The following is a 12,966-nucleotide window of genomic DNA, read 5'->3' as shown; positions in this document are numbered from 1 at the left end:
TCATCTGCAAAAGGGAATATTAATAAAACCACCCTCAAAAATGTACCTTATTAAATGATGTGGCAATAACAGCATAATCATAATCCTACCAGACTGTTTTGCGGAAACAGCTAGGACGATGATTCAAACATGTATGTGGAAAATGCAAAGGATCTAAACTAGCCAAATCAAATTTGAAAACCAATGAAGTTGCTGACCTACAATGCATGACTTCAAGATTTACTATAATTAAAACAGTGGGGCAGGGGTGGGGGCGGGGAGGCCTTCCCACTACCTCAGTGGTAAAGAATCTGCCTGCCAATACAGGAGATACAGATCCGATCCCTTATCTGGGAAGATCCCACATGCCATAGAGTGAGCCTGTGCTGTGAAGCCTGGGAGCCGCAACTACTGAAGCCCACACGCCTAGGCCTGTGCTCCCCGATGGGAGAAGCCACCGCAATGAGAAGCCTGCGCACTGAAATTGAGAGCAGCCCCACTCACCACAACTAGAGAAAGGCTCGAGCAGCAGCAACGACCAGCACAGCCAAAAATAAGTAACAGAACAAAAAGCAAAAAGAAAAAAACCCGTGGTGAGGACTGGAAAACTGGAACAGAAAAGAGGGTCCAAAAATCAACCGTCATCTAAATTCCAGCAAAGGTACCAGTGCAGTACAATGGCATTTTCGACAAGCGATGCTGGAACAACTGAAGATCTGTATGGGAAGAACATTTAATATTTTTCACAAAATAATTTTTATATCATCCACAAAAACTGGAGATGGATTTTAGCCTAGACATAAAAGCTAAAACTAAAACTTCTACAAGAAAATACAGGATATCTTCACAACCTGGAGGTAGGAAGATTTCTTACTTATGACCTAGAAACCAATAATTATGAAAGGAAAAAAAAAGACAAATATGACTACATCAAAATGTAAAATTCTACTTATCAAAACAACTCTAAGAGAATGAATAGGCAACCGCAAAGACTGATATCCAGGATATAAAAAGGACACATAAAAAACTCCTACAACTCAAAAATAAAGACAATTAACCCAATTTTAAATGGGCAAAAGATCTGCGCAGGCACTTCACAAAGGAAGCTATAAAATGTCAACAAACACAGGAAAAAGTGCTCAACATTGTTGGTAATCAAGGACTAAAATTAAAACCAAACATAATTCCACACCACTTTTCACCCACCAGAATGGGTAAAAATAAAGGCTGACAACACCAAAAGCTGGCAAGGATGTGAAGCAGCCCGAACCCCCACGCAGCGCTGACCGCTGTAAACACAGGACGCCCTTCCCAGGAAGAGCGTGGCTGGGAGACGGAGCCAGCGCCCCAGAGAGTCCTGGCTCCAGGCCTTGAGCCCAGAGGCTCTCTCTATACCCTGGATATCAGCACTTTGTCAAACAGTGTCAGTGCCCACTCATTCGCAGAGTTCCTTACCTTCAATGAGAAGTTGTCACTTTTGATGTTATCCAGCCTATCTTTTTTTAAGCGGTTATTGCTTTCTCAATCTTATCTAAGAAACCTTTGCACTCCTCCAGATCATGAAGCTATCTTTGTTTTTATATTTTTTTCTAGAAGCCTGATGGTTTTATAATTTTGCAAACAAATCTGATGATTTCTATAGAAATTAAACTTGAATTTGCCATATGACCCAAGTATTTTCTTCTGATAGGTATTTTCCAAAAAAAATAAAAACATATGACCAAAAAAAAAGAATTTTGGGGCTGGTGGGTAAGAGCCTTAACTAGGACAGTGGTTGTAAGCAAGAAATCGATGAATTCAAGTGATATTAAGAAGAAAAGGAGTACGTCAAGGCTGTATACTGTCACTCTGCTTATTTAAGTTATATGAAGAGTACATCATGCGAAATGCCAGGCTGGATGAAGCACAAACTGGAATCACGATTGCAGGGAGAAATATCAATAACCTCAGATATGCAGATGACACCACCCTTATGGCAGAATCGAAGAGGAACTGAAGAGCCTCTTCATGAAAGTGAAAGAGGAGAGTGAAAAAGCTGGCTTAAAACGCAACATTCAAAAAATGAAGATCATGGCATCTGATCCCAACACTTCATGGCAAATAGATGGAGCAACAATGGAAACAGTGACAGACTTTGCTTTCTTGGGCTCCAACATCACTGCAGATGGTGACTGCAGCCATGAAATTAAAAGACACCTGCTCCTTGGATGAAAAGCTATGACCAACCTAGACAGCATATTAAAAGAGACATTACTTTACCAACAAAGGTTCATCTAGCCAAAGCTATGGTTTTTCCAGTAGTCATGTATGGATGTGAGAGCTGGACTATAAAGAAAGCTAAGCACTTAAGAATTTGATGCTTTCGAACTGTGGTGCTGGAGAAGACCCTTGAGAGTCCCTTGGACTGCAAGGAGATCAAATCAGTCCATCCTAAAGGAAATCAGTCCTGAGTATTCACTCGAAGGACTGATGCTGAAGCTGCAACTCCAATACTTTGGCCACCTGATACGAAGAACTGACTCATTGTCAGGCAGGCAGAGAAGGGGATGACAGAGGATGAGATGGTTGGATGGCATCACTGACTTGATGGACATGAGTTTGAGCAAGCTCTGGGAGTTGGTGACGGACAGGGAAGCCTCGCATGCTGCAGTCCATGGGGTTGCAAAGAGTCGGACACTAGAGAACAACTGAACCGAACTAAGACTGCCCCAAATGCTTTTATTCTTATCTATTTCCTTATCACCTAAAAGCACTTCCAATTAATGGTGGAGGGAGGAAGGAAGGTGGGAAGGAGACATGCCCACATAAGGATGGTTTTCTCTTTTGTCTGGGCTTCCCAAGTGGCTCAGTGGTAAAGAAGCCACCTACCAATGCAGGAGACACAGGAGACACAGCTTTGATCCCTGGGTAGGAAAGATCCCCTAGAGAAGGAAATGACAACCCACTCCAGTGTTCTTGCCTGGGAAATCCCATGGACAGAGAAGCCTCGCAGGAGGCTTTGTGCATGGAGTCACAAAGAGTCGGACACAACTGAGTGACTGAGCACGCTCTTTTGTCTGACTTCTTCTCATCTTTATTAAAAACAAGACAGGGCATTACTGAAACAGAGCAGAACCCTATGGTCCTTGTCCCCCACTATGTCCTCTGCCTGACTTTTGTCTGTGGAAAACTTCAGTCAAACTTTGGTCAAAGACTAAGTTTAATCAGAAAAGTGAAAAATGAGGAAACAAAGGAAACAGTCAAAGGAGACTAAAGAATAATAATGTGGTCATTAAGCATAGTCAAAGACCTTTATCTCTTTTTCAAGGGTTATATATACTATTCTGAGGCATATCCTATGAGCTGTCTTATAAATACTAAAACACCAGGTGGAGAAGTTAACTATATGATGACCAGACTGTACCCAGGACATGAGCTGCCACAATTCCAGGAACTGAACACCAAGTTCAGTTCAGTCGCTCAGTCGTGTCCGACTCTTTGCGACCCCGTGAACCACAGCACACTAGGCCTCCCTGTCCATTACCTACTCCCAGAGATTACCGAAACTCATGTCCATTGAGTCGGTGATGCCATCTAACCATCTCATCCTCTGTCATCACCTTCTCCCCCTACCTTCAATCTTTCCCAATATCAGGGTCTTTTCAAATGAGTCAGCTCTTCACATCAGGTGGGCAAAATACTGGGGTTTCAGCTTCAACATCAGTCCTTCCAATGAACACCCAGGACTGATTTCCTTTAGGATGGACTGGTTAGATCTCCTTGCAATCCAAGGGACTCTCGAGAGTCTTCTCCAACACCACAGTCCAAAAGCATCAACTCTTCTGCACTCAGCTTTCTTTATAGTCCAACTCTCACATCCATACACGACCACTGGAAAAACCATAGCCTTGACTAGACGGACCTTTGTTCCAAATAGGAAAAGGAGTACGTCAAGGCTGTATATTGTCACCCTGATTATTTAACTTATATGCAGAGTACATCATGAGAACGCCAAGAAATGGGAACAAATGGATCCTGGAACTGTACCTAAAACAATCAAGATGATGCTCGTCAGACCACTGATGACCAACTGAAGATGACTGTCAGAGCTGACTGTGCTGTTTCTACTTGGAGGCCCCCCCACAACTCTGTCTATAAAAGCTTTCACCCACTACTTGTGTGCCGGAGGAGGGGGGATGGCCTTCAGACAGATGTCCCCCGCCACCCACCCCAGTTGTCGGCATCTGAAATAAAGCAAACTTTCCACCAAACCTGGCCTGTTTATTGACCTTTTGAGTGGTGAGCAGCCAAACACCACCTTCCACACCTTTTCGGGTACAGATTTTTGGCACCCAATGCGGGGCTGGCTCTGGCTGCCTCTTGTGCTATCACGGCACCGGGCTCTCCTGGGTCTTCCAGGGGAGAGCTATGGCCATGACGGTGTATACACCTGCTCGTGGTAAGCGAGCCAAGTAAGGCATTTGGGGGATATTCCCAGCAGCTGCCAAAACCTTTTGCTTTGAGGATCCTCCCTGTTTCTCCCCTGCTCAGCACTGGTTGCCAATGTACGCTTTTCTTTGGTGGAATAAAAACTTACATTTGGGACAAGCCGATGATCTCTAAGACTGGGTAAGTCCACCGGTGTGCACATGGGGGCAACCTTCCATTTGTGAGTGCTAGTAACTTAGACGGTAAACCATCAGCCTGCAATGCAAGAGATCCGGGTTCGATCCCTGGGTCAGGAAGATCCTCTGGAGAAGAAAATGGCAACCACACCAGTATTCTTGCCTGGAGAATCCCATGGACAGAGGAGTCTGGTGGACTACAGTTCATGGGGTTGCAGAGTCGGACACGACTGAGCGACTAACACACACAGTGTTACTTGCGTAACACACACACTCTGTCTATAAAAGCTCTCACCCCTACTTGTGTGCTGGGGGAGGGGGAGATGGCCTTCAGACAGATGTCCTCCACCGCCCGCCCCAGTTGCCGGCATCTGAAATAAAGCAAACTTTCCACCAAACCTGGCCTGTTTATAGACAGTTGGTTACTTGTGTAACTAACACACAGAGTGCTACTTGGGCATTCTTGACAATTGGTTCTGATGTCTGACTACCACTGAGTACAGTTTGTTCTGGGGAAGTATTTGTTTGCGACTCCGTACTGGTCACCCTCAAAGAGGGTTTTTGACAGATCTGTCAAATCGGTGTGTGAGTGTGTATTGCATCTGTGTGACTGGTATTCTTGTTGCCTTGTGTGAAATGGAAATTCAGGTTCAATTCATTAAGAAAAATTTTAGCTGGAAAATTATGACTAAAGAAAGATGATTATTTTTTGGACCATGTATGGCAACAGTATTCTTTAGACTCCAGAGAAGACTGGTTAAAATGGAACTCTTAAAATTCAGTAAAAGCCAGTTTTTTTTACATATACAGTTAGGAAAAGCTGGCTTGATAAAATGCTTTTTTCAGACCCTGAGGAAACAAAAGTAAGCCTAGGGGAAAATGTGAAGTTAACACTTACCACGTCCCTAAAATACAAACATAATCCATGTTGCTTGGAACTCCAGCCTTGGATTAATTGTAAAATTTAAAGCTAAGAAGAAAAAAAAGGAAAAAAACTCTTTAAAATTGAGTATGTAAACTTGGCTATTCTATTATCCATAAACTGGTAAGATTAATTGCAATGCCTAATTCATAAAATGTAAAAAGATAAAACAATGAGATCTCTGTTTGGATGTTTCCATGTCTCAGTATGTGTTTTTGTCTTTAGATGATACTGCTGAGGTTAATTTGTAAAGAAGCTCTACATAATAGGTTTAAAAAAGTATAAGCGCTTACAAATCAAACAACTCTAAATTTACCTACTTTTGTCTTCTTATAAAACCAAGAGGAAAACTAAAGATGTTTGGGTTTATTAAATATACATGTACTATTTTAAAAAATTATGCTATTAAAAGTGTATGTTTTTTGAGGTTATGGAGTATGTTCTTAAGTTTGCCAATCAGAAAATGCTGGTATAACATTTCAATCACTTGTTTCTTGGTTTTGTTACAGTTTCAAGGCTTAAAAATTGTAATATGTAAATATAATAAGGAAAGCATTTCGGTATGTAAAAACAAGTAGGACGTGTTGTTGGCAAAAAAAGGTATACAAAAATAATTTTTATTGAAAACAAAGATGATAATAATTTTGTCCTACAGCTGTTTATGGATGGGGGAAATACAGGGAGTAATTTATTCAAATCCAAAAAGTGATAAAAGGTTTATTAAAAAATTTTTTTGAAAAAAATTTATGTTGTCAAGATTAAGATTAGACTAAATTTAATTAGGTATATAAATTTTGCTATGAACAGTAAACTGATACAAGACTAACTTTCTTTTTCTTCCCCTCTGTTAAAAAAACAAAGTTCTCCTGGAATATTGATCTGATTTTGGTAACAGAGATACCCAGTGGAAAGTAACTGCTTTGTTTCTAATGATATTTTTGAACTAATGTTCGGGATAGAAAAACTGTCCAGTAATGTTGTCACAAAATCACTGCAGATGGTGACTGTAGCCATGAAATTAAAAGACGCTTGCTCCTTGGAAAAAAAGTTATGACCAACCTAGACAGCATATTAAAAAGCAGAGACATTACTTTGCCAACAAAGATCTGTCTAGTCAAAGCTATGGTTTTTCCAGTAGTCATGTATGGATGTGAGAGTTGGATTATAAAGAAAGCTGACTGCCGAAGAATTGATGCTTTTGAACTGTGTTGTTGGAGAAGACTCTTGAGAGTCCCTTGGACTGAAAGGAGATCCAACCAGTCCATCCTAAAGGAAATCAATCCTCAATATTCACTGGAAGGATTGATGCTGAAGCTGAAACTCCAATACTTTGTCCACCTGATGTGAAGAACTAAATCATCTGAAGACCCTGATGCTGGGAAAGATTGAAGGCTGGAGGAGAAGGGGACGACAGAGGGTGAAATGGATGGATGGCATCACGGACTCAATGGACATGAGTTTGAGTAAACTCCGGGAGTTGGTGATGGACAGGGAAGCCTGGCATGCTGCAGTCCATGGGGTCGCAAAGAGTCGGACACAACTGAGGGACTGAAGCAAATGTTGTCCCAGGATATAACTACTCATGATGTGTAGGACTGCTGGCTTTAAGTTTAATGCTTGGCGGGGGGGGACTGAAATGGAGCAGGACCATATGGTCCTTGCCCCTCACCCATGTCCTCTGCTTGCTTTTTGTCTGTGGAAAATTTCAAATAATAAGTTTAATCAGAAAAGTGAAAAATGTGGAAACAAAGGAAAACAGTCGAAGGAGACTAAATAATGATGGAGTCATGAAGCATAGTCAAGGACCTTTAGTTTTTTCTCAAGGACTATAGGTAATACTCTGAGCCATATCCTGTGAGCTGTCTTACAGATACTAAAACACCAGGTGGAGAAGTTAACTTCTTGATGACCAGACTGAACCCAGGACTTGAGCTGCCACAATTCTGAGAACTGACTGCAAAGAAATGGGAACACGTGCACCCCAGAACTGAAGATTAACTGTACACAAAACAACCAAGATGATGCTAGGAAGACCAGTGATGACCAATGTGAAGATGACTTAGAGATGACTGTGCTGTTTTTGCATGTAGCCTCCCCCCCCCGCCCCCCAGCTCTAGCTATAAAAGCTCTCATCCCCTGCTTGTGGGGGCAGGGGGTGCAGAGTCAGTCTTTGGACAGATGTCCACCACACTCCCCCTCAGTTGCCAGCATCTGAAACAAAGCAAACTTTCCTTTCCACCAACCTGGCCTGTTAATTGGCTTTTGAGTGGTGAGCAGATGGACCTCCCGTCACACACACCCTTCCGATAACATTATCATGAATAAGCCACCTTTAAAAGCTTAAAACTTTAGTTTATAAACATGGGAGAGCAGTGGAAATTTTAAGTTCAGAATGATACAATATTTTCGCCTGGAAATATTCCTTGTCAGCAGTGAATAACTGCAGGAGAGCACAGGTGGAGTCTACAACAGTCGGCAGAGGAAACCACAGAGGCTCGACCAAAGTGACAGCCACAGATGACAAGCATGGACTCTGTATGTGCGTCACTGAGGCAGAGCTGACCAAGCTCAGTGACCTGTGAAGTGCTGACTATGAGGATCAAGACAACCAAGACTAGAAACCAAAATTCTTTATTTTCATTTACGTACATGCTGCTCACATGTTTGTAAAACTTTTTTAAATTTAGCAAGAGTAGAAAAAGCATTATTTAAGTAAGAGGAAAAAAGATCTCAAAATGTCCTCTCCTCCTTGAAACCTGACACACCTCACTACACTCTAAACAGAATTAATCCTAAATTCCCATAGCATTTAGACAGACATCACAGCACATGGGTTTCCCAGGTAGCCCAGGGATAAAGAACTGGCCTGCAAATGCAGGAGATGCAAGACACATGGGTTCGATCCCTGGGTTAGCAAGATTCCCTGGAGGAGGAAATGGCACCCCACTCCAGTATTCTGCCTGAAGAATCCCATGGACAGACGGCCTGGTGGGCCAGAGTCAGACACGACTGAGCACACAGCACAGATAACACTATAATCCATTCTACCAATGAGAACACAGGGGCCGTATACCAACTACTGACTGGATCTCTAGGACTTTGCATAGTCCCTACCCAACTTGTAGAATAAAGAGAATGGTAGCTTTATTTTTAGCTCTTTTCCACTTCAAAACTGCCAGGACTTTACTAAAAATGAATATCTTGTGTGGAAAAATGTTAGAAGTCACAGAAATGGAATAAATATCCCCACAAAGCTTTCTGAGTAATTAACCTGGTCACGTAGTCCGCTCTCACTGTTGGTGGTGGTCTGTTCTACAGGTACCCTGAGCACTGACTGATTCAAGACCCAGCCACTGCTCCTGCAGAAACACTGGGCTAGGTTCCCTCGAGCCTCCGGCTGCTTCATTTCCATCAACCAGTCAGTACAAAGCCTTGCTCTTCATGTTTCTATTAAAGGCACCCTATTGAAGTAAGACACTGCTGATTCCTTAACACTGAACTCACAGCCGACAGCACCTAACTCACACCTGAACAAAGCTCATCAGAAAGAAGCCTGCCTTCCTGCACCAACAAGCTTGGAGGACCTTCTAGACAGGGATGGACTTGGGAGGGCGTTATACTAAGTCAGTCAGAGAGAGAACGACAAACACCATGTGATGTCACTCACAGGTGGAACTGAAACAACACAACACACTAGTCAACAAAAGAGAAGCTGGCTCACTAGTGAACTCAGTGGTGGTACCAGTGCGGGAGGGAAGGAGGGAGGGGCAAGGCAGGGGTAGTGGGAAAAAGAGGGTTGTTACACAATCTTCTGTGCACGATCTCGTGCGACCGAAACTGGAAAATTGTAAAGAATTACAGAATTTAAAGAATCTTTGAATCAATTTTTTAGAAATGTGCTAAAGAAACAGTGGAATCAAGAATAAAAAGCTTAAACTGTGGCACTGAAGGACAACGAGGCCTCTGGTTTACAGTGTGAAATAAGCAGGCAGAGGGGCGGTCCGCCAGACTTCGGCAGGGACAGCGCGAGGGTCACCCCGCGCCCTGAGTGCTGGTTCTGTTCGGGGGCCGGTCCGTGAACCCACAAACAACGAAGGCGCTCTAGGTCTGCTCGGAGAGGAGCCCCCCCGCCCCCGACCCCCGACTCTACTACATCATCCGTCCGCTCCTGTCCAGCCCACCCGGTGCCCATCACTGGACGGCCGGCCTGGCGGCGTCTCCAGCGAGCCCCGCACACGAACGCTGTTCCGCCCGTGACCACCAAGCCAAGGGTCCAGGAGTGCTGTACTGAGAAAAGAAAACTGTACAAACCTTTCCGAAGAAACCAGACCCGATGCCGCCAAAACACCTGATCCGGACCCAGAGCTCCAGGCTGGGGGAGAATTTAGATTTCAGAGGTTTGTGCCTCGGTCTGTGAGTCCCCGGGAGGAACAGACCTTAAACGGACTCGGAGACCAGAAAGCGCAAAAGCCCAAATGCCCATCAGTTAACGGAGAAAGAAAGCAAGGTTCCCCCCCTCGACGAAACGCCGCCCAGCGGCCGTGGACCAAGGAGCGCTGACCCCGGCCGGACCAGGTGAGCCGCGTCAGCTAACGAGCTCGCGGGGCTCCAGGTGCCCAACACGCTCCACACCAGCGGCGACTGCGGCGCGGCCCGGCCCGGGAACGCGCCGAAGCCACGCAGCCGGTCTCTTCAGACTGAGGGATTCCACCATGTGTGGATTCCGGCTCGGTTGTTTGAAAGCGCCACAAGAGCTAACTACGCGCTGACCTGTCAAACTCCGCCGAAACGCCAACGCATTTCCCGCCGCAGCCGCTCCAGCCTGGGGCCCGTCGGCGTATCAGCCCTCGGTCCCCGCCCCGGGCATCACTGAGCCCGCGACCCCGGCCCCGGCCGCCCGCCCGCTCGCCCGGCCCGGCGCCCTCACGGCACATCACACACCGCTGGGCGCAGAACTGCTAAGCCGGGACCAGCGACGCGAACTCCCACCCGGCGGCGACTCCACTTACGCGCCTCAGCCGCGCAGGGCGGACAGAGATCTGTCCAGACTGAACGCACAGAAACTCCCTGGGGCACGGCCGCCTGGAGAACCCTGGGAAGAAGGTCTGGGCAAGAACGCGCGGGCGGAGGGGACCTGAACATGCGGACGGGCACTAGGCACGGCCACCAAGAGGACTCTGGGAAGAAGGTCTGGGCGAGACCACACCAACGGATGCGGTCTGAACGCGCGGAAGGGCACTAGGCACGACCCGCAGAGGATCTTGGGAAGAAGGTCTGGAAGAAATCGCGCCAGCAGTGACGGCCTCAATACGCAGCAGGGCGCTTGAACGGCCGCGCAGAGGATCCTGGGAAGAAGATTTCGGAAACACCGCGACGGACGAGGAGGCCTGAAGGGCACGCAGAGGACCATGGGGAGAAGGTCTGAGCGACAACGCCCCGGGGCGGGGAGGCCCGAACCCCACCCTGCTTAGGATAGCTGAGCGGAGGACCGTGGGAAAGGAGTAGGTCCAGCTGAACTCGCGCCGGACCACTGCGGGGCATAGGAAGAGAAGCCGCAAGTCAAGTCGGCAGATGGGAGCAGAGCCGTCTGTTGAGAGCCGTAAAGCAAGGTGGCAGTACGACCCGGACCTCCGTGCCCGCCGCTCGGCTCCCGCAAGCCCTACGTCGCCGTGACCTCTGCTGCCCCCTGGCGCCCAGCGAGCTCGCCGCACCGCCCTCTGCGCCCCAAGCCCTGCAAGGACTGCCCGGTTGCTTGGCGCCCCCGGTGCTTCGAGGCTGCTATGGTCATCAGAGCCCGGCAGGGACTGCAGGGGGTCGGGCCCTCCGGAACATGCCCCTTGCCGCTCGGTCCCCAGGCCAACGGACTGGTTTCAAATTGGGAAAGGAGTCCGTCAAGGATGTATACTGTCACCCTGCTTATTTAACTTATATGCAAAGTACATCATGTGGAATGCCAGGCTGGATGAAGCATAAGCTGCAATCCAGATTGCCAGGAGAAATGTCAATAACCTCGACATGCAGATGACGCTGCCCTTATAGCAGAATGACTTCCCTGGTGGCTCAGACGGTAAAAGCGTCTGCCTACAATGCAGGAGCCCTGGGTTCGATCCCTGAGTTCGGAAGATCCCCTGGAGAAGGAAATGGCAACCCACTCCAGTACTCTTGCCTGGAAAATCCCATGGACAGAGAAGCCTGGTAGGCTACTATCCATGGATGGGGTCGCAAAGCGTCAGACACGACTGAGTGACTTCATTTCTTTCTTTCTTTCCTTCCTTCCTTCCTTCAGCAAAGAGGAACTGAAGGGCCTCTTCATGAAAGTGAAAAAGCTGGCTTAAAACTCAACATTAAGAAAACGAAGATGATGGCATCCGATCCCATCACTTCATGGCAAATAGACAGGCAAACAAGGGAAACAGTGACAGATTTTATTTTCTTGGGCTCCAAAAATCACTGCAGATGGTGACTGCAACCATGAAATTAAAGACGTTTGCTCCTTGGAAGAGAAGCTATGACCAACCTTGACAACATATTAAAAAGCAGAGACATAACTTTGCAGACAAAGGTCCATCTAGTCAAAGCTATGGTTTTTCCAGTAGTCATGTATGGATGTGAGAGTTGGACCATTAAGAAAGCTGAGCGCCAAAGAATTGATGCTTTCAAACTGTGGTGTTGGAGAAGACCCTTGAGAGTCCCTTGGACTGCAAGGAGATCAAACCAGTCAATCCTAAAGGAAATCAGTCCTGAATATTCACTGGAAGGACTGATGCTGAAGCTCCAATACTTTGGCCACCTGATGGGAAGAGTCTACTCAGTGGAAGAAAACCCTGATGCTGGGAAAGGTTGAAGGCAAAAAGCGAAGGAGAGGGCAGAAAATGAGATGGTTAAATAGCATCACTGACTCAATAGACATAAATTTGAATAAACTCCGGGAGATAGTGAAGGACAGGGGAGCCTGGCATGCTGCAGTCCATGGAGTCACAGAGTTGGACATGAGCTCAATAACACATAAAACACATACAATAACAACAACAATAACACATAAAACATATAAAAATAGGCAGATGAATATCTGAACTCCAAATGAAGAAAAGCTTTCTAACTGTAAAAGCTGATAAATTAATCATAAAGTAAAAGATGAATAAATGTAGCTACCTATATTTAACTTCTTTAGCTTCTGAAAAATAAACAAGAAAAAGGGGGAAATACAATTGACATGTATGATGAAGTGAATTCATATATAAAAAGTTCTAAACTCAAGAAATTAGACAAATGAAGTTGAGTGGATATTTTGCAAAAGGAGAAAGATAATAAATAGGAAAAAATGTTTAATAAAACCAAAAGAATACATATTGAAATAAGTGTACAATTTCAACCATTTCTTTTTAAATTAAGAAATTAAAATGTTTTATATAAATTTACATTAATAAATTCTTACTGAAAAATACAAATGATAAAAATTCA

General features: G+C 45.5%; 1 protein-coding gene across 8 annotated transcripts in view; it reads right to left on the bottom strand.

The window, feature by feature from the left end:
• The window catches only part of RAD52 (RAD52 homolog, DNA repair protein), a 28,825-nt gene extending 18,075 nt beyond the window's left edge, over positions 1-10,750 (bottom strand). The window contains exons 1-2 of one of the 8 annotated variants that reach the window (XM_061124672.1): positions 10,447-10,750; positions 9,817-9,877 (exon numbers count right to left, since the gene is read on the bottom strand). In XM_061124672.1, coding sequence (XP_060980655.1) covers positions 9,817-9,877; positions 10,447-10,647 — 262 coding nt within the window. In that variant the 5' untranslated portion in view covers positions 10,648-10,750. Of the gene's footprint in view, positions 1-9,816; positions 9,878-10,275; positions 10,365-10,446 lie in introns of those variants that run through there. The other 7 variants (XM_061124668.1, XM_061124674.1, XM_061124671.1 and 4 more) reach the window with 7 other exon arrangements.
• Between the last annotated feature and the right edge of the window lie 2,216 nt (positions 10,751-12,966).

The sequence above is a fragment of the Dama dama genome, chromosome 22 (genome assembly GCF_033118175.1).
Source record: "Dama dama isolate Ldn47 chromosome 22, ASM3311817v1, whole genome shotgun sequence".
In the NCBI taxonomy this organism is placed as follows: domain Eukaryota; kingdom Metazoa; phylum Chordata; class Mammalia; order Artiodactyla; family Cervidae; genus Dama; species Dama dama.
The sequence above is the reverse complement of the archived record's forward strand: the minus strand, read 5'-3'. Positions and strand labels throughout refer to the sequence as shown.